At 35.0% G+C, this 21,127-nt stretch overlaps 1 protein-coding gene across 1 annotated transcript; it reads left to right on the top strand.

Annotated features, from left to right (window-relative positions):
* The first annotated feature begins 7,483 nt into the window (after positions 1–7,483).
* On the top strand, positions 7,484–11,615 carry LOC141604024 (uncharacterized). The gene is made up of 2 exons (XM_074422941.1): positions 7,484–10,900; positions 11,002–11,615. Exons 1-2 carry the CDS (start codon positions 7,552–7,554, stop codon positions 11,364–11,366), a joined length of 3,714 nt encoding a protein of 1,237 aa, XP_074279042.1. The 5' UTR covers positions 7,484–7,551; the 3' UTR covers positions 11,367–11,615.
* Positions 11,616–21,127: the final 9,512 nt, after the last annotated feature.

The raw sequence follows: 21,127 nt of genomic DNA, 5'->3' as shown, positions 1-21,127 counted from the left end.
CGAGAAAGTCCAAGTTGGAACCATTCGTGTGTTACATGTCCCTGCTGCTTATCAATATGCTGACATATTTACGAAAGGGCTGCCACGTTATTTAATTGATCGGTTTCGTTCCAGCTTGAGCGTCCGACCTCCTCCCGCTCCAACTGCGGGGGTGTATTAGTTGTAAATATGTAAATATTTAAGATTGTGAATATTGTGTATATTGTATTTTCCTATATATATATTAATGATATGAGATCACCCTAATTAGGGGATTACGTTAACTTACAATAACGTCTATTCCTGGGTACACCTAAGAATTATTCTCTTATTGTGACACTAATACTTACCAAATTCACCAATTAATTAATCTATTTTATCCCAACTTACCGATTGTTCACTTTGTCTATCTATAAATGTTCTATAATATTAACTTTTGTTGTCTCGAATATATAAGAATTCAGTAAGATATTTATGTTTTTTTTAATATAAAGTATTTTGTCATATGTAATTTATATGCATAAATACAATTTTTTTTTATATCCATTAATATACTTTGAATAATGGCATAGGAGTCATAAAATAATTACTTATACCGTAACATTATAAAGTAGTTGAAATATTTTCGATATAGGCTATGGCTAAGCTAATTTTTTTTTCTATTTAAAAAAAATTACTTAGTATTTTTCAAAATAATTTTGGCTAATTTTCGGAAAAGAAATTAATAATTTTGCAAAAGTTATTTGGAATATCACGTGTTAGTTCTGTTTTAATTAGTACAATTGTAGTCGTAATTTGTAACTCTTCTAAATTTAGTTAAAATGTATTTTAAAATAGATATGTAATATATCATTCAATGAGACATTTATAACGCATTAAAGGTCATTAAACATAAGGATTCAATATAATATTTTGTAATATGGAGTAATTTTTTATTAAATAGCAAGTTTGAATCAGTCTTTGTTTTTTCCTTATTTAGTTGTGCTTTATTTAACTGCCACATCAACTCTGAATGAGAAACTATGATGCCACATCAGCACTTTTGGCTATTGCATTAAAGAAATATATGATATATGATATGATGATATATGATGATATGATGATATATGATGATTCCCGTCCACATTGGTTAGTTTAATTACTAGAAAATAAAAATATAAACTATTAACTGAAACACACACAAAAAAAGTGTAAATTATTAATCGGAACAAAGGGATTATTAACCAACTACCCCTTAGAGAAATGGTAAAACTTGAAAAATCAAAGATAATAAAGTCAATTCTGAATATTCATTATCATTTTTTCTTCATGTATTAAGTGCAGACGATGTAATAAGCCTTGCCAATTGGATGTTCAACTTTGATTTCTACGTAAGACAAAATGACATTCGACAAGTGAACACCATTTTCCTTTTTTAATTTTTAATACAAAAACTAGGTTTGTAATCCGTGAAATTCAGGGGTTTATCGTTTTAGTTTTGATATATTTTTATCGTATTGTTAATATTTGTTCGAGCAATTAGTTGTTGATCTATTTAAAAATATACAGTTTTGAAATACATAGAAATTAGTTAGTTAATACCTTATTTCTTTGACAACTTTGGTTTATTTTTTTAAATCGAATCCTGCAAGTGACAATGTGGTAGCTACTAATTTTGAGAAACTTGACAACGAAGCAATGACAAAGACATACGTGTGTTTTACTCCGCAATATAATAAAGTGAGTTCTTTAAATATTAAAAGTTGAAACCATCCGTATATAATAAATTCCGTATGGAAAAATCTTCAATGACGCCTTATAAGGTTGTAAACGCAATACCTCAATATAGTCATCTCCAAATTATTTTCAGACCTCTCCATCAACCCTCCCATAGAAATATCTTTGAAGTCTTATCACCACTTGCATGCTTCAAATATTATTTACATCCGAAAAACATTTATTATATCGATAGAAAATATTATATACGACTCAACGGTATGGTCGGTATCTACTCTATGTATGTATTACGAATTAAATTTTCATTTCAATTGCTCAATAATCTAAAAAATTGTATTCCCTAAATCCGAATTCCAAAAGGTTCATAAAATTTTTTAAGTTCCTTATTACTATTTCAAGAATTTGATCCATCTCTTTTTATACTTATGTCCACGATCCTATATAAAAATAAAAAAAGTATTAAAGACTATAAAATAATCGATTCCGGTTTTGAAAAAAAAAACACATAAACTTAAAAATATACAGATTAGAATTTAGAAACCATACTATTTAATATTTATCTGAAGGTTCACTTTCGCTTCTTTTTAATACGCTTCCTTTTAGTGCATGCCTTGATAATAGTTCATATGAAATGAAAAAGAAAAATATATGTTAGAGATGATTATACTCGTGAATACAAAAATACAAATTCAAGTAGGTTGATCGGAAAAGCATAATAGTAAAATTACACAACAATATACGCTTAATAACAAATTTAAAGAAATATTATAAGATCTCCATTTTGAGATCAACGATCATCTTATAATGGTTAAAAAAGCATAAACCACTTAAAAAAGTAAATTAAATTTCATAGAAAAACAATCAAAAGGTAGGAGTTGGAGAAAACTTAAATTGGAAGAGGAAATGACATAATTAAAATGATTAATTATTGTCATGATGGTTCAAAAAGAAAATTGTGAAATTTTAAAGATTTTTCATTCAATTATTTGTACTTATTTATTTACCATTAATTATGAGTTTTATGTATTATTCTTGTTTTGACAGAAAAAAACACATAAACTTAAAAAAATACGAAGTATAATTTAGAAATCATACTATTTAATATTTACCCGAAGGTTCACTTTCGCTTCCTTTTATTACATGCCTTGCTAATAGTTCATATAAAATGAAAAAGAAAAATATATGTTAGAGATGATTATACTCGTGAATAAAAAAATACAAATTCAAATAGGTTGGTCAGGAAAGTATAATAGTAAAATTATACCACAATATACGTTTAATAACAAATTAAAAGAAATATTATAAGACTTCTATTTTGAGATCAACAATCATCCATTACTTATCAGTTTCTACCGTACGTTTTTTTACCTTTAATTTTACCTCAGTTTCGTGCCTTTTGTATTTCTTCCCTCTTCAGATTAATTACCAACGTGATGGTTTGCCTTATCTGCATTCACATACGTTTCATGGTGCTTTAAAGTTATATAAAAAATACATTGACCAAAAGATAAAACATCAACCTGGCAAAAAACTTGACAAACGAATCAAAACATTGTCACATGTAAGTCACTTAAATTAAACCAACTGGTAAACATGAATTCAAATATAAAGAAAACGATTCATAAAACCAACAACATAACAAATTAAAATATACTTTATTGGAGGCAAAAACAACAACAATACTCAACAGTAATACTCGACAATAATACTCAATATAATCAAATAAATAAATAAAACCATAAAATACAATCTACAACTTAGAAACTCATGACAAATTGGCATATTTTAAATAAATAAAGTGAATAAAAACTATTATAGGTATTGTAGGTTTTATAGTCATTACACAACCATAAATTCCCATATTTTAATTTAATTTTTAATTTATTTGTGGTATTATTAAATTAGATAATTGATTGCCGAAGACCTCAAGAGATGAATTAAATAGGACAAAATATTAATAAAATTTATGGGTGTTGAGTAATATAAGGAGTTTTAATAAAATTATTAACATATTATATTAAAAAAATTAATTAAATAGGAAAAATTTTTAATTAATTTGGTGTGTGTTAAGTATTATGAAGAGTTTTAATCAATTTATTACCATGTTTAATTAAAAAAAAATTAAATAGGAAAATGTTAATAATGGTGGGTGTTCAGTAATATGAAGAGGTTTAATTAATTTATTAACAAGTTTTATTATAAAATTTTTAAAAACAATGAATTACATAGGAAAATGTTAATAATGGTGAGTGTTTAGTAATATGAAGATGTTTAATTAATTCCTTAACATGTTTTATTACAAAAATTTCAATTAAAATTTCAATTTTAATTATAAATTATGAAATTTATTAACATGTTTTATTACAACAATTTCAATTAAAATGTCAATATTAATTATAAATTATGAAATTTTATGTAAATTTGTAAGGGTTATATAAATTTTGGAAGACAATATATTTAATATATAAAACTAATTTAAGAATAATGATAATATCCTTTCATATTATAGATATAAGTGAATTAAATTAATATCATGTAATAATAAACTGATAATCCATGTCACATTAAAAATATGCAACATCACATTTAAATATGCCACGTCACATTAAATTTTAATCTAGGTGGCTTTTTGGATCCTACGTGGCTTTGTCTAGGTGGCGTTTATTTACCATTTTAGGGTAGCCCCACGTCACATTAAATTTTAATCTAGGTGGCTTTTTGGATCATATGTGACTTTGTCTAGGTGGCGTTTATTTACCATTTTGGGGTAGCCTTTTAATTATATTTTATACATTACATGAAGAATTGAAATACACATTTCACATCAAATATACAAATACTTGATTCAAGAATACAAAATTTAGAAGGTTTTAGCTCCTTAAATGCTTATTTAACACTGATTTAGGCGTCGTGCAATAAATACATGGTATATAGAGTCTTTTTTATTTTTAATAAATTTCTTATATATTAGTGGTATCTCATTAATATTTATTTTGAGGAAAAAAAAGTAGAAACTGACAATTAATCAAGAGAACTGAGTAATGTGATGAAATATATTTTAAACAAAATATTTTTTATACCACAAAGCTAATGATTTAAATTTTAAAATTCTCTTAATATTTTTTGTAACAAAAGTAATAATAACGATTTACGGTTTTGTTTTATTGGAGTACGTAGTATGGGTAAATCATTTTCAATTAATAGCATCAATAAAAGATTTAGTAATTTATAGTTTTATATAAATTTTATTTATATTTGAATTAAGAGATTATAGTTTAGACTTTAGTGAAAATAATATAATTTGATGAAAACATTAATTTTATTAAAAAGATAATAAATTAATGAAATAAAATATAATTATTTGTTTTCTTATTTAGTAAATGCAATTAATTGTAATTAGTTTCCTTATTTAAGAAAATGTTTTTTAGAGGAAAAAATTGTGAAATTACTCATTCTTTTAGTAGATAGAGATTATCCTCTGTATTTAACATTATCCTATAATATTAGAAAAAAAATAAAGGTAATTATGAGATTTTTCAATTGGTCTCCCTTGTGACGGGTCACCATTTGTGGCGGATATTTTGTGAGTTAAAATGGTAACAAAATGGGTTAGTGGAGAAAGGGGACCACATGAATAGTGTTGCAGAGAGAGAAAAAGTGGGTACTTTGTGAGGTAAAATGGTATCCGTCACTCCAAAGTGACGGATAGTGTTGGTCACAAATGAGATTTTGTGGAGATTTTTACGTCTAAAGTGGTCAAAAATATTGAAAAATATGATAGTTAAATGTCTAATTTGTTACTCCTCTCATTTATTATTATTTTTTTAGTGAATTTTAACCGTTATTTTCTTATAATATACAATAACTATTATGTTTTTGAAAGCATACAGAATTATAAAAGTATATTTTTAGTTTAGTATTTTACATAGAGATGTACGATAATTTTGTACACCGTGGATACCCAAGAATGTTTCTTTACATAATATTGTGTAATAATCATTAACTTTAATCATCCCATACCCTCATTTGGGGGCTGTCTGTAGATGGAATTTTCTCTACCAAAACAACAACTTGGTTAGCGCAAGGTTTGTTCGATCAAGCTCTTGACAAATGTGAATTTCAGTGGATTTGGAAATTGAATATTCCTCCAAAATTGAAATTTTTTCTTTGGAAAACCTGTGTTGACGGCCTTCCAACGAAAAGTAGACTTCTCAAGAGTCATATTGATGTCCCACCTCATTGTGTTCTGTGCAACAATCCTATTGAAAACAAAGATCATTTCTTTTACGAATGTCCGTTGATTGGGTCTGTCATCCAAGACCTGAACATTATTAGTTTCAACGAGTTTTTGTCAAATTATGATAATATTACAAGCCAAAGTTTTCTAACGAAACTTAATTATCTCAAAGATTTAATTCCAAAAGATGATTTCATTAAAATTATTTTTATTTGGTGAAATGCATGGTTTCATAGAAATGATATTATCTTTAATAATGTTAATTTAAGTATCAGTAAACTTATTACTTTATGTAATAATAGCACTAAGACCTGAAATGTGACTAGATTTAAGGATCTCAACAATCCCGAGATAGAAGAGTCAACTAGAAACAACTCTAGTAAGGAAGAAATTTGGTGGGAAAAACCTAGAAACGGTTTCTTAAAGCTAAATTTTGACGGATCGAGAATAAAAGATAATAAAGCTGCTTTAGGATATTCTATAAGAGATCACAATGGTAAAGTCGTTTTGTTGGGAGCAAAAAAGTGCGGATCCAATAGTATCCTTGTTGCGGAAGCTCTCGCTTTAAAAGAAGGTATTTTAGCAGCTAAATATTTAGGAATCTCAAAGTTAATTGTGGATGGTGATAATTTATGTGTTATTAACTCAATTCGAGGTACTTGACAAATTCCTTGGGAAATTTCTAGTATTATCAAGGATGTGAAATTAGACCTTCATTTTTTCGATGAAGTGATAATTAAACATTGCTTTCGTGAAGCCAACAAGGTTGCTGACTTCATGGCTTCTATTGGACATTCATGTCCAACTCTTTCGAGGTGGTTTGATAGCCGGTGGTTTCAACTTACCTCCATCATTCGAAAGGATGAGATAGGTTGATCCTACCCTAGAAGATCAACCTAGTTTTCTTACCTAATCAAAAAAAAAAAAAAAAATTAACTTTAATCATCCCTATCACCTAACTAACGAGTAGTTGTTAAAATAGTCCATGCTTAATCGCGTTTGACTAATCCTCATCTTTAATACACTAACGAAGTCAATATAAATTGCAACTTGCTTGACTACAATAACAACTTGTTAATTACGTACAACCCTAATTTCGGAAAGTTAATTCTCAAGTCTATTTTAGTGGCAAGTTTATTACAGAACAATTAGTTTTTCTTGAAACGGATTTTAATTATAAAAACTCAAACTTAATGTTTAAAAAATTAGCTGAATTACGACTTTACGAGTAGGTTTTACTTAAAACCATCTTAAGTTAAAACCTCTCACACCTTTATTTCATTTTACACTTATTTAAATTGATTGTAAGAGTTGTCCTAATTCAAGGCGGTCTTATACAAGAACTACAAGTAGCTTTTGCTTCAGTCCGTAAATTAAAATCTCTCACAACCCTTCTTTCATTTTAACCTTATTTAAATCATTTTTAAAAATCTTCTTAATTTAAGACGGTCTTATACAAAAATGTATACAAATCGATTATAGCTGTCAATTGGTCATACTTGTGCAAAACAAGTTGTTTTCAATCAGCCACCAGAATTTCATCAGTCAACCAAAATGTGAACATGACTGTTATTCTATTTTTTAATAGAGCTTTGACTCTCTTTGATACACAATAAATAATGAATGCTAAATACAGAAAGATAAAGCTTGTTTGTTTGCTACTTCCAATCATGGCAGAAAAACCTTCAAAATCTAACGATATGGCACAAAAATTAATGATGGGTTTGTTAATTATGACACAAATAATTACTGTTTCATTAGCTGCAACAGAATTAGAAACATCAACAGCACTGATTCAGTGGAAAAATTCACTGTCTGAACCTGATACTCTTACATCATGGAGTATTTCCAATGCTAATAACCTGTGTAACTGGACTGGCATTGTCTGTGATGACCACAGTTCCGTCGTCGCAATCAACCTTACTGATCAAGGCATCACTGGGACATTAACCAAGTTCAATTTCAGTGCATTTTCCAATCTCACCAGCTTCATTCTCAGTACAAACAGTCTTGCAGGTCAAATCCCTCTTAGCATTGGTAATCTCTCTAAGCTTACTGTCTTAGATCTTAGCGCAAACTCGTTTAACGGGTTCATTCCTCCTGAAATTGGGAATTTGTCACAGCTTGTTACTCTTAATCTGTCTGACTGTGAAATGGTTGCTAGAATTCCTGTTGAAATTACCAAGTTGAGAAATTTAAAGTTTTTAGATATAGGGTCTAATTATTTTGAAACTCCTGATTGGTCAATGTTCGCCGACATGCCTTTGTTGACCCATTTGAGTTTTGGGTATAATAGTTTAGCTGGAGAGTTTCCAAGCTTCATAACTAAGTGCAGGAGATTGATTTACCTTGATTTATCATTGAATAGCTTTAATGGCTCAATCCCTGAGGATATTGGCTCGATTCCCGGTCTTGAAAAACTTCTTTTGTTTAATAATTCATTTTCGGGTAGCATTCCTTCTTCAATAGGCCAGCTTAAGAACCTAACCTATCTCGATCTTAGTTCGAATCATCTGAGTTCCGAAATTCCTTTTGAGCTAGGCTCATGTACTAAACTTACCCATGTGTGTTTTTATGTGAATTCACTTACTGGGAAAATTCCTTCTTCCATAGGACAGCTTAAGAATCTCGAATATCTTGATCTTCATTCAAATGGTCTGAATTCCACAATTCCTACTGAGTTAGGGTCATGTACTAAGCTTAAATTTTTGGCTCTTGCTGTAAATTCACTCACTGGTCAGTTACCTTTATCTTTGAGTCATATTAGGATGATAGTAGACCTTGGATTATCCGATAATCAACTCTCCGGAAGCCTCTCTCCATATTTCTTTACGAATTGGAGCGAGTTGACGTCTTTGCAACTCCAGAACAATAGCCTCAGTGGCATCATTCCACCACAAGTTGGCCAAGTGTCAAAACTTCAGCTTCTTTTTCTTTACAATAATAATTTCAGCGGTTTCATTCCTTCAGAGATTGGATCTCTCCTAGACTTGGGCCAGCTTGACCTTTCAACAAACCAACTTTCGGGTCCTATCCCTCCTACCATAGGGAACCTTAGCAAGCTCACTGTCTTGCAGTTGTTCTCAAATAACCTCACAGGAACAATCCCACCAGAGCTTGGTCAACTTACCTCATTGAACGTTTTTGACATCAATACTAATCAGCTCCATGGTCAGTTGCCCGATACTTTGTCGCGGCTAAGTAATCTAAGTACTTTCTCTGTCTATACAAATAACTTTGTTGGTGAAATTCCACAAAATTTTGGTGAAAATAGCCCTTATCTGAGAAATGTCAGTTTTTCAAATAACAGTTTCTCAGGGGAGCTGCCTCCTCGTTTATGCAGTGGTTTCAGTCTTGCACTTTTGACAGTAAATGGTAACAATTTGAAAGGAGGTATACCAGATTGTTTACGGAACTGCTCTGCATTAGAAAGAGTTAGGTTGGATGGAAATAAATTCAATGGGAATATAACAAATGCGTTTGGTGTTCACAAAAATCTCACTTTTATCAGTCTGAGTGATAATCAGTTTGTTGGCGAAATCTCACCCAAATGGGGAGAATGCGGCAATTTGACAAATTTTCAGTTGGACAGAAACCAACTTTCAGGGCATATACCAGCTGAACTTGGAAAGATTCATTCTTTGCAGGCTCTAAATCTCGGTTCCAATGAATTGACTGGTAAAATCCCCGATGAAATCGGGAATTTGAAGCTGTTATTTAACCTCGACATGGGAAATAATCACTTAGATGGTAGCATTCCTGATTGGATAGGCAAGTTACAGTCTTTACAGTATCTTGATTTATCCGCCAACAATTTTTCAGGAACTATACCTGTAGTTCTTGGGAATTGTGGCAGCTTACTGAGCTTGAACTTGAGTCACAACGACTTATCTGGACAGATACCGGCAGAGCTCACTAACTTGAATCAACTTCAAATCCTATTGGACCTCAGTAGCAACTCTCTTTCGGGCCAAATACCTGATCTTGACAAGCTGATATCCTTAGTGGACCTGAATCTCTCCCACAACCATCTCTCAGGGTCGGTCTCAGAGTCACTGTCGAACATGATTAGCATACAGTCCCTGGATCTCTCGTACAATGATTTCTCGGGTTCAGTACCCAGCGAGAGCTTCTTTCAACGTGGGTTATACATGGGAAATCCAGGCCTTTGTGGAAATGCAACAGGATTGTCTCCTTGTAATGCTAACAACGCTAACAACTCTCACAAAAACCACAAAAAAATCATTATTGCAGTTGTGGTTTCCGCATTTGCTCTTCTACTTCTCATAGCATGTGTATCTGGAGCTCTGGTTTGTGGCCGGAAGAAACAACAGCATGATTTGGAAACAAAAAGTTCAGAAATGGAAGAGTCTGAGTCTCTTATATGGGAAAAAGAAGGGAGATTCACATTTAGGGAAGTTGTTAAGGTCACCAATGATTTTAGTGACTATTATTGCATTGGAAAAGGTGGGTTTGGAAGCGTATATAAGGCGTCTTTAGCATCAGGCCACATTGTTGCTGTTAAGAAGCTAAACATGTCAGAATCTAGCTCTTCGATTCCTCAGTCAAACAAACAGAGTTTTGAAAATGAGATAAGAGCATTGACAGAGATCAGGCACAGGAATATTATCAAATTATATGGGTACTGCTCCAGGAAGGGAGCTATGTTCTTGGTCTATGACTACGTCGAAAAGGGTAGTTTGGGAAAGGTGTTGTATAGTGATGAAGCCAAATTGCAACTAGGGTGGGAAAGGAGGCTTAATGTTGTAAGAGGTTTGGCTCATGCTGTCGCTTACTTACACCATGATTGCTCCCCACCTATCGTTCACCGTGACATATCCATAAATAATGTGTTGCTCGATAATGAGTTTGAGCCCCGGCTTTCTGATTTTGGGACTGCCAAGTTTCTGAGCCCGGATACGTCTAGCTGGACTACAGTTGCTGGATCTTATGGCTATATGGCTCCTGGTAAGTCCTTAATCTTTTCATTGAATATCGTTAACACTGTTAAATAGCTTAAATATTTCGGATAAATCAAGTTATTTATTATTTTCATTTTGCAATTGCAGAGCTAGCTCAGACAATGAGAGTGACCGCAAAAAGCGATGTTTATAGCTATGGAGTCATAGTATTGGAAGTTATGATGGGGAAGCACCCAGGAGAAATTCTTTCATCTTTATCAACTTCAAAAACTAAGGTTGACACCCTGCTGAAAGACGCATTGGACCAACGAGTGTCATCACCGAAAGGCCATATAGCTGAGGAAGTTGTGATTGCAGTCACATTGGCCTTGTTATGCACCAATGTCAGACCTGAATCGCGCCCTACAATGCGCTATGTGGCTCAAGAACTCTCTTCCAAAGCATCACACTATCTTTCTGAGCCCTTTCGGACTATTACACTTGGTAAACTGAATGAACATAGGAACAGCTGATAACCTGAAGTTCTTGAATTTGGCTAGTGAACGAGGCATATTGTTCGTTGTTGCATAAACAGGTTTCGGAGAAACAGGCAGTTTAAATTGCGAAACTGCATATTATAGTAGCTATTATGTACATATCATGAATGTTGTAGCAGTAGTATTAGTACCTGTAACTAAAATTTTCATGTAACATACATTTTGTTTTCAATTCCATGTTAAATTTAAAATTCAATCCAATAATAATAATAATAATATTCATAACTCTCAACAAATAAAGGTTGCGTACTTCTGCTAGGAGAATAATAGAGTAGAAAACTAATAGGGGAGAGCGACCCTAATGACTGCAAAATTTGATACCCTATTGTTATCCTCTTTATCCCAACTCCTTATATTTCAATTAAGGACGAAACATAAAATTAAGTGGTAAAATTATAACGTTTTATGTTAAATTCAAACATGGGCCGGGCTATACCCATCGTAGAGGAGAGAATGTTCAATTTATAAATCAAATGATATTTTATCTCAAAACTCAACCACTAAATTTTGAAAGAGACGGCAGAAACTACTCATTTCTACTCTCTCTAACTCCTCTCTCTTAACTTTTCTCTCTAAAACCCCCCCGCCCCAAAAAAAAAAAAAAAAAACCTAAATTTTGCTCCACTTCAGCCGCCACCCACCCATCTACTCTCCATCTCCTTCAATTCTCTCGCCGGAGATGCGGCTTTTTTAGCCCATCTCCGGCGACCCTCACTTCCGTATAAATTAACACATTTTTAACCAATTTCTGTCCATTTTCTTGGGATCTGTCTTTTTCCGACTTGTTGCTCCAATCGGCGTGCTTTTCCGGCCTCCCTCCTTCTTCCTGCTCGTTGGTCCTTGTTTTTCTGCCGTCGTTGTCGTCGATTCCTGTGTCATCGTTGGTCTCTATGGAGGTATTTTTTTCTGGTCGGTCTCCCTCTGTTAATCGGTTTGTTCGGTGTTTGTCGCTGCAACCTTGGGTTCCTGTCCCTTCGATTCCTCGTCCTGTCACAGATGACCTTGCATGCAACCCAGGGGTGATCCCCTTTTGTCTCAAGTTTATGTCGGTTTTTCCGACTTCTATGTGTTCGGTCTGTGTTGTGCTGGTGATGTCCTTGAGCATAGCTCTTTGGGTCGGTTAGGGACCGATAGGTGATCCCCCATTTCCCCCATCTATCGATCTTTAGCCCTTGTTTTGTGTGTTTGACCTTTGCTCTTCGGCTCGGTTTGGGACCGATTGGTGATCCCCCCAATTTCCCCCATCTTTCGGTCCTTTGTTCCGTGTGTGTCTTCTGTCAGGGTAGGTTGGTTTTTGCATGCAAGGCAGTGGTCCTGGGAGGATTCGCTTGGTGAAATGGGTGTCCTTTGTTGGTTTGTTTGGCGTTTGTTGGGTCTGTCTAGTTGGTTACCTTTTGGCACCGTCGGTCTGTCCGTGTAATACCCGTCCTTTTAGGGACCTGTTGACTGACGTTGACCGACCTTGGTGACATGTCTTGGCCTTTGGGAAACCTTACGAGCGATGGCTGGTGACGTGGTAAGCTTTGGGTGAGTGGTACTCGATCTAGTCGAGGCTACTCGATCGAGTAGCTGGGAGGCTCGATCGAGTAGGGGCCACTCGATCGAGTAAGTTAGTTACTCGATCGAGTAGCATGTTTACAGCGAGGAGTTATATATCGTGTTTCGTGTATCCGCAAATCATTTCCGCCTCTTTCCTCTAAACCTAAATGTCGCCTCTTCTCCTTCTCTTCACCATAGTTCTTTCCCTTGGTACGAGTACGGATATGAGCCGATGGAGGGACGAATTCATTGAAAGTCGGAGATCAGTTTAATGCATTCCCGATGATTATTTGGGGATGGTTAGATGAATCTCGGGATGATTAAATGTATCTCGAGCTTTCATTGAATACGATGCACTGAAAAGTTGGAGGAATTGCTCTCATTACTCATTAGTTTTATTGCTATTTTTATTATTAGACAAGGCATTTAATTTGGTTAATTGTAGTTTATTATTAGCTTTGAATTACCTTAATTGGGCACTCTTAATGGTGACCTTTCAATTGCTGTGAGTTTTCTATATAAACCTTGTTATGGGATTGAATAAAGGCAGAGAATGAATTAAGAAAAAAACCAGAAATTGTTTCAATTGTATCGTTTATTTAACGTTCGATTGTTCTTTGAATTGACGCGTTCGTTTCACCCTTGTTATTGTTTGACGCGTTTTCAAACTTTAACCCGATTCGTATTCAATAGGTCTTGAATACAATCACCATTGACGTAGCTATAGGTCTAGTTACGGCAAATATTTTTATTTATGTTATTCCGCTGCGTTAATTCGCATCATATGGTATCAGAGCTTCGGCTCTTGATGTCCTCACTTCAAGACGATCCAATGGGGGGGATTTTCAATCCTGATTTGCCTCCAGTTTTTGATATTTACGATGATGAAATTTCCTATAGCCTGGAACGAGTCTGTTTGTTCAAACAAATCCTGCCGTTGAAGTGCATCAACGCCACAAGCCCTAGACCCTCGTGTTTGGAGCGTGTTCTGCAACACATGGGGGACGTTTACCCCCTTATAATATCTATGGTTCCAGCAGTGGGAAGGGACAAAAATATAGTTGTCCAATGGTGGTTGGATAATTTCAAAGGGGTGTCTAATGAAGACTTACCTCCAAGGCTGCCGCATGTAAAGGAAGATGAACATAAGGTTGCTGAACTCAATTCAAGGGCAGCAACAGGCTCTCATTCGCAAGTCAAAATTCAATTTCAAGTACATGAAGTTGATAATTGGGAAAAGCTTAGTCATATAATGGTTACGTGCAACAACCAAAAGTCCCTCGTGTTTGATCCTGGTGGACTTGAACGATCTAAGAATCGGGACGATTCTTTTTGAAGAAAGGGCGGATGGTACGAGTACGGATATGAGCCGATGGAGGGACGAATTCATTGAAAGTCGGAGATCAGTTTAATGCATTCCCGATGATTATTTGGGGATGGTTAGATGAATCTCGGGATGATTAAATGTATCTCGAGCTTTCATTGAATACGATGCACTGAAAAGTTGGAGGAATTGCTCTCATTACTCATTAGTTTTATTGCTATTTTTATTATTAGACAAGACATTTAATTTGGTTAATTGTAGTTTATTATTAGCTTTGAATTACCTTAATTGGGCACTCTTAATGGTGACCTTTCAGTTGCTGTGAGTTTTCTATATAAACCTTGTTATGGGATTGAATAAAGGCAGAGAATGAATTAAGAAAAAAACCAGAAATTGTTTCAATTGTATCGTTTATTTAACGTTCGATTGTTCTTTGAATTGACGCGTTCGATTCACCCTTGTTATTGTTTGACGCGTTTTCAAACTTTAACCCGATTCGTATTCAATAGGTCTTGAATACAATCACCATTGACGTAGCTATAGGTCTAGTTACGGCAAATATTTTTATTTATGTTATTCCGCTGCGTTAATTCTTCAACTATCTATCCGTTCCAAATTAACATCTTGCTCGAACTTCGTTCGTGTAATTTTATTTCGCTTCCGCTTATTTCAATTCGTATCATAAGTGGTATCAGAGCTTCGGCTCTTGATTTCCAGCAATCGAGACGGTCCTATCTTCGTTCGATTAAACACAAAAAAAAAAAAAAACTACTGTTCACGGGTACTGTACATTCAAAAAAAAAAATGGAGTCTTTAAACATTTTCAATTACACAAAAGGTGCATGCTTTTATGAAGAAATTCAAGAGGAGGTTGGTTATTTCTTAAATCTTGATTTACCTCCGCTCTTTGATGATTATGATGAATCAGTGTTGTATAAGGGTGAGGTTCATTCTAATTACGACATCGATTCTTCCATAGATTTCAATTGTTCCCCAAAATTTGACGTTTATGGTGATGGGGATACGGATGTTGCTTTGTTCAAGGAGCCGTGTTATTTGTTTAATTCTGGCTATAAGTTCGAATTGTTTGCTAACCCAACCAAGTATACAATCTGTTCTAACGATTGTCGGATTCGCCAAGGCTTTTATTTAGTTAGTATTCAAATGGAAGAGGTTGCCGCAAATTTGGGGAATTCATCTTATTTTCATTGTTTGTTCATTTTTGATCCAGGCGGACTTCTACTACAAGAATTGAGGTCAATTCTCTTCTAGGAGGGAGGGGATGATCCGATAATGACTAGTTCAAATGACGATAAGTTGACGTTCATGGACGAGCACACTATCAAGGTCCAAATTGTGTATCTACTACAACAATTGAGATAATAACTTTGCTACTACAACAATTGGATCAACACTTTGCTGAATTCATTGCTTAGTATAATGGTGTTATTATTAGCTATCTTAAATAAAGCTTTATGACTATCATTATATGTGTAATAATAGCTACACTTAATAGTTAGTCTCTTGGCTTTTCATTTGCTATTTTGTAAGGCTATATAAAGCCATTTCAGTTTGCTTTTGTAACATTCAAAAAATGAGAAAAAAAGATTAAGAAAAGAAAACTTGTGTTTTTTTTATTGTTTTGGGAGTGTAGTTTACATACCAAAATTCAGTTAGTTTTCGACGCGATTCGAGTCTAACTAGATTGTTTCTCAATAGGTCTTGAGTTCAATCAACCCCATTGACAAATTATAGGTCTAGTTTGTCAAATATCCTTACAAATCAGATCGGGTCGTACCTAGTACGTTCGGATCGTGTTTGTTCTTTCTTTGTTTCCGCTGCACTCATACGAGTTTTATTCTGTCGAGTAAAATTCGTATCATCCCTTGAAGTCCTTGAGGATGCTTATGCCATGGGGATAGGTTGCTTGAGTCGGGTAGCGGTCTTGACGTCGGATAGCTATGCGTAGGCATGTCCTCGTCATCATCATTGTCGTTGTTGTTTTCAGTTAGGGTTGCAGTGGTTGTGATAGATAATTGTACTGTTTGTATAGTTGTGTTGCGTGGTTGTTTGACATCTTGTGATCGGGAGTGGAATCGCTGCGGTGCGCTAAAGGTAGGCTCGCCTACTCAGTACTTGTGGTTGTCTAGAGTGTCTTTTTATGTGGTTTGGTGGTAGTGTCGTTGTAGTTGGTTGAGTATGGTAATCGGTTGGTGTTGTGTTGTTTCGTTTATCGTTGTTGTGGTATTGCTGTGTGTGGTTGTTTGTCTCTGGTTCTCGAGGTGCGTCCTCGGCAGAGTGGAGTCACTTGCGGGAGTGGCTTCACGCCCTAGTTTCACCCTCCGTGGAACCCGCCACGGGAGGGGATGTACATATTAATGGGATAGGGTTATCGCTCGGTATGATGAGCGGGGATTTGGTGGGTACGGCTGCGGTCCCCCACTGGCAGGGCTGGTCCAGTGGACAGTCGATGACGGTGATTGATTGGAGGAGATGTGGCTTATGTGTGTTTTGTTGTATATGTTTCGTGTTGTCAGTGGTTGGTGTGTTTATGCAGTTACTGACCTTGTGTGGTTTGTCTTCTTGTATGTTTCTGTTGTGTCTGCCGTGATCCCTTATGGTGAGCAGTCAGTCTTGGCAGGTTGTGATTTGGATGATAGCTGGGTGCTTGGCGGGATGAGTTTTCCACGAGTCACGACAGAAGTAGTTCACATATTAGATAGTGGTTTTGAGTTGCATCTTTTGTATATCTTTAGTTTGGTGAAACACTTGTAAAATAACTTAATTGTTCTTTTATCGACATTTGATATTTACTGTCCTCGGGCAATCGAGATGGTGACGCTCTTATATGCTAGGGAAGGACTTGTTAAGGCTCTTTAGTATATGGGGGTGTCACAAAGTGGTATCAGAGCGATGATTTTGGAACCTGTAACAAATGAGCCTAATGAACGTAGTGAGTCTAATAAAATGAACCTGGTGTATGTGTATTGGGAGCCCCAGCTGATGCTAGATTTTGGGTGAGTAGGCGCCCTCACTTCAAAATCATGCCCCCTCTATGCTTAAGCCAGTCATCGGTTATGGGGATATCGAGTCGGGAATTATGTGCCTAGTGTGTATAACAGTGATGTTAGGGATGTTTGTGATGGAGTCTTTATGGATGCTAGTGTGTATAATTGTGATTAGGACTGTGAGAATCTATAGTTGAGTAGCAATGGAAGTGGTGATATGTTTATGATACGTGACAACGTATATGATGTGGTGTTGGTAATGTTTGTTCCAAATAGTTGGTATTAGTATTTGACATGAAAGAAATTGTGAGTATGGTATGTGGTAATGATGGTAATTAGTAAGTTTTGAATGAGTCGTAGCAGCTGTCCAAGTAATACTTGGAGGATGTGATAGATGAATGGTTGAATGCTTCCACAATGTGGTGTAATTAAGTTGAGTAAGCTATTTGATAATTGTTGTGTGTCATGGTTAGACTGTTAGTACGCTTGAATGATAAAGAATGATACATGTTAGACGTATGTTTAGAGTGACGTGATTAGAAGTTATTTTGTTGTAGTCACGATTGTATGACCATAGGTGAAAAGAAGCGTGTTGAATGTATACATGAGAAAGCTAATAGTGCAGCCAGTTGGTTGCGTAATGTTGTCATAGAATGAAGTTAAACGGGTTGCACCAAGTGATAGGTTTGTTAGATCGATACGTTGTATTTGTGTGATAGTAATTCATCGTGAGTGAGTATAATAATCTGTGACAATTTCCAAATTCATTTTGGAATCGACACGCGTTGCTGTTTTGCAGGAATCTTTAGTTAATCTTATATTTCCGATCATATACCTAGCCTTACTTGACCGAGTACGAGCGCCTACTAGGCCGAGTAGACCTCATTCGATCTAGTTAGGAAGCTATTATGTTGAAAAAGTTGAAATTTCCTGCGAAAACCTGACCGAGTAGCTCCAACTCGATCGAGTGGAGGCCACTCGATCGAGTAACATACTTACTCGATCGAGTAAGTCGCTACAGTACCGCTGAACACGGGATCTTATACCTCTTCCCCTAATTCTTTTCTTCTTCATTCTTCATTTAATCAAAACCCTAACCTTCTAAATCTCTCTTTTGTGCTTTCAACTTGGTGATTGTTGTGCTTGAATCTTGCGTTTTTCCCTTGCTTAATTCGTTCCTTTGCCTACTAATTAATCAAGGTATGAATATTTATCCCATTTTGATGTTTTTGATTAATTAGAAGCATGTAGGATGTTGATAATTGCTGAAAAATCGATTTATATGTGCCAAATCTTGGTTGTAATTGTTGTAGTATGATCTAGTTGCTTCACTTTGTTGAATATTGACATTGGTTATGCAAAAATCGAATCAAATTAGGGGTTTACATGACTCGAATTTTCTAGGGTTTGGGATTTTGAATGGAATTTTGGTTGTCTTTTGTATGTAAAAGGGAAAAAATTTGGGTAATGTATGTTATACATATCATGTTTAGTGTTGATTTTGATGATTTTCTCTCAAAAATTTGCCTTAAAACTCCGTCTTAAAAGTGCCCCAAACTGAAATTCGTTTTGTACTGTTGTGAAATTTGGTTGTTTATGAAGTTATTTTGAAAGTATGATTTTCAGAAGTGATAGTGATGATGATAATTGGTGCCATACATGTAAAATTTTTACAACTGTGAGATCGTCTGATAGTAAAATTGAGGGTTTATACTCATGATTTCTGGATTGTTGGTGAAAGTGTGTACTTAGTAGCTCTTTTACATGACCATACATGATTGTTTTACATGTCTTTTATTATATGTGGTTTGTGTATTTAAGTCATATGTTGAAACAGATGCCGAGACCAACCGTGGAAACCCGTCAGAGCAAAAGGGAGAGGGCTTCTGAGCCCGAGGTAGGAGAGGGGAGTGGACCTACGCTCCCGGCAGTACCCGAGTACCCGTCAGTAGTCTTTGTGGACGTTACACAAAGGGCTAATTTTGTGGCCTTGCAGCAACGGAAAATGAGACCTACCCGTTGTATAGACACAACACTCTTGACCGACTTGGGGATTGAGACCGATGTTAGGCATATCTTTAAGACTCTGGGGATGACTGGGTTGTATCACCTCCGTAAGCATTCTTATGCTTTCTTGACCCTTGAGTTTATGAGTTCGTTTAAATACGATGCGGTGGAACAAACTGTGGAGTTCCGCCTTATGAACACAACCTTTATTCTGACCATGGATCTGTTTGCTACTCACCTTGGTGTGGACAATGGGCCCACGGGGGCGCTTGGGAGAGAGAACAAGCGTTTGCATTTTTGTGGAGTCGCCACCAATTTTTATGGGAAATTGGAACCGTTCGAATACCTCGTGCCATGTCAAGACACAAAGTGGAGACATGAACACTAAGCAATCGTTACCCTTAGCATTCTATGTCTAGAATGACTCTCGTGGATGTCAATGAACACGGATGTTCACAGAGATCTGGAGTAAGGGGTGAGGGTACGTATTAGGAAGCTCTTTTGATCGAACACCTAATCCCGCCCGCCTCGATAGCGGCCTCTACTAATGATTAGGGACATCATCTATACTCGATATATCGTCGATTATATGCATGCAATGCAACATCCAAGTTTTAATCCTAGCATGTGAGAATTAGGCTAAGTCGGTGAATAATTAATTTAGCATACAATTGGGTCAAAGTTGGAATTAAGGCTCAATTGCATATGAAAGCATACAAAGGATACAAGAAATATGATAAATACAATTAATGAAATTACAATAATGAAAATTACAATAATTACAATGGATTAGCGATTTATGTCGAAAATACCTTTAAAACGAATAATTTGAGAAAAAGAATAAAAGAAAGGATTAGCGAACAAATCAGTAGGCGATAATACGGTTAATAGTCAATTATACGTAAGCTAATAAACTAGGTCAAGGCAGAACGGAAGTTCAGAGACAGAAATCAACCTGTAACAGGCGCAGCAGGACTGCGCCCTTTGGAAGAGGCGCAGCAGTTGCTGCGTCTGTTCCAAGGGTGAGTTCTGGCTGTGAAGCCGGAACTGCAAATCGTTAATATTAATTATTGAATTTAAATGATCGATTAATATATTTACTCGGATGGAAGTGATTTATAGGTTATTTACATGTGAATGATGGTCATAAAAGCAATAAAACATGGATGAGACGGAATTAAACGAATTATTTACATAAACGAATGATTAATTAGTGACATGAGTGAACGAAATAGGCTAAACATGATGAATTAATGACAAATTAATGACGAATATGACAATAGACAGATGAATATATATCAAAGATCGAATTCCAGAAACCCGATATGAACAAATCAAATTTCTACAACCCGGATTGAGTTTAATGACGAAAACCCGCAAATATGGATTATAAGGGATTTAAGTCGGATTTAATGACGAATTAAACGTGTTAATAATGATGATTAATATACATGTGAAATTAATATGCTATCGTGTCAAAGAATTAAAGAAAACAAACGAAAACAAATAAAAGTGACGAATTACAGAGGACGAAGGAAGAAGAAAGGAAGCAGGAACTGCGGCAGCCTCACGAAGAGGCGCAGCAGATACTGCGCTCCTTCGAAGAGGCGCAGCAGTTGCTGCGTCCTTTCTCGACAGTTTGTCTTCCGGAAATCCGTAAAAAAGAGGTTTTAAACGAGTTTTTAGAAATCGGTTTTAAGAGGTGTTTTCGACATAAACCTTACATTAATGATCAAAAAGTAAAGAACAATAAATAAAAGAGAGATATACACCCTCAAACTTACATGTTTGACGAAACGAGATGAACTAAGTTATCGATTAGTGATGCTCGACTCGAACTATAATGCAAATATGAAAGT

This window comes from Silene latifolia, chromosome 1, assembly GCF_048544455.1.
Source record: "Silene latifolia isolate original U9 population chromosome 1, ASM4854445v1, whole genome shotgun sequence".
In the NCBI taxonomy this organism is placed as follows: domain Eukaryota; kingdom Viridiplantae; phylum Streptophyta; class Magnoliopsida; order Caryophyllales; family Caryophyllaceae; genus Silene; species Silene latifolia.
This window is presented reverse-complemented; position numbering and strand designations above follow the sequence as displayed.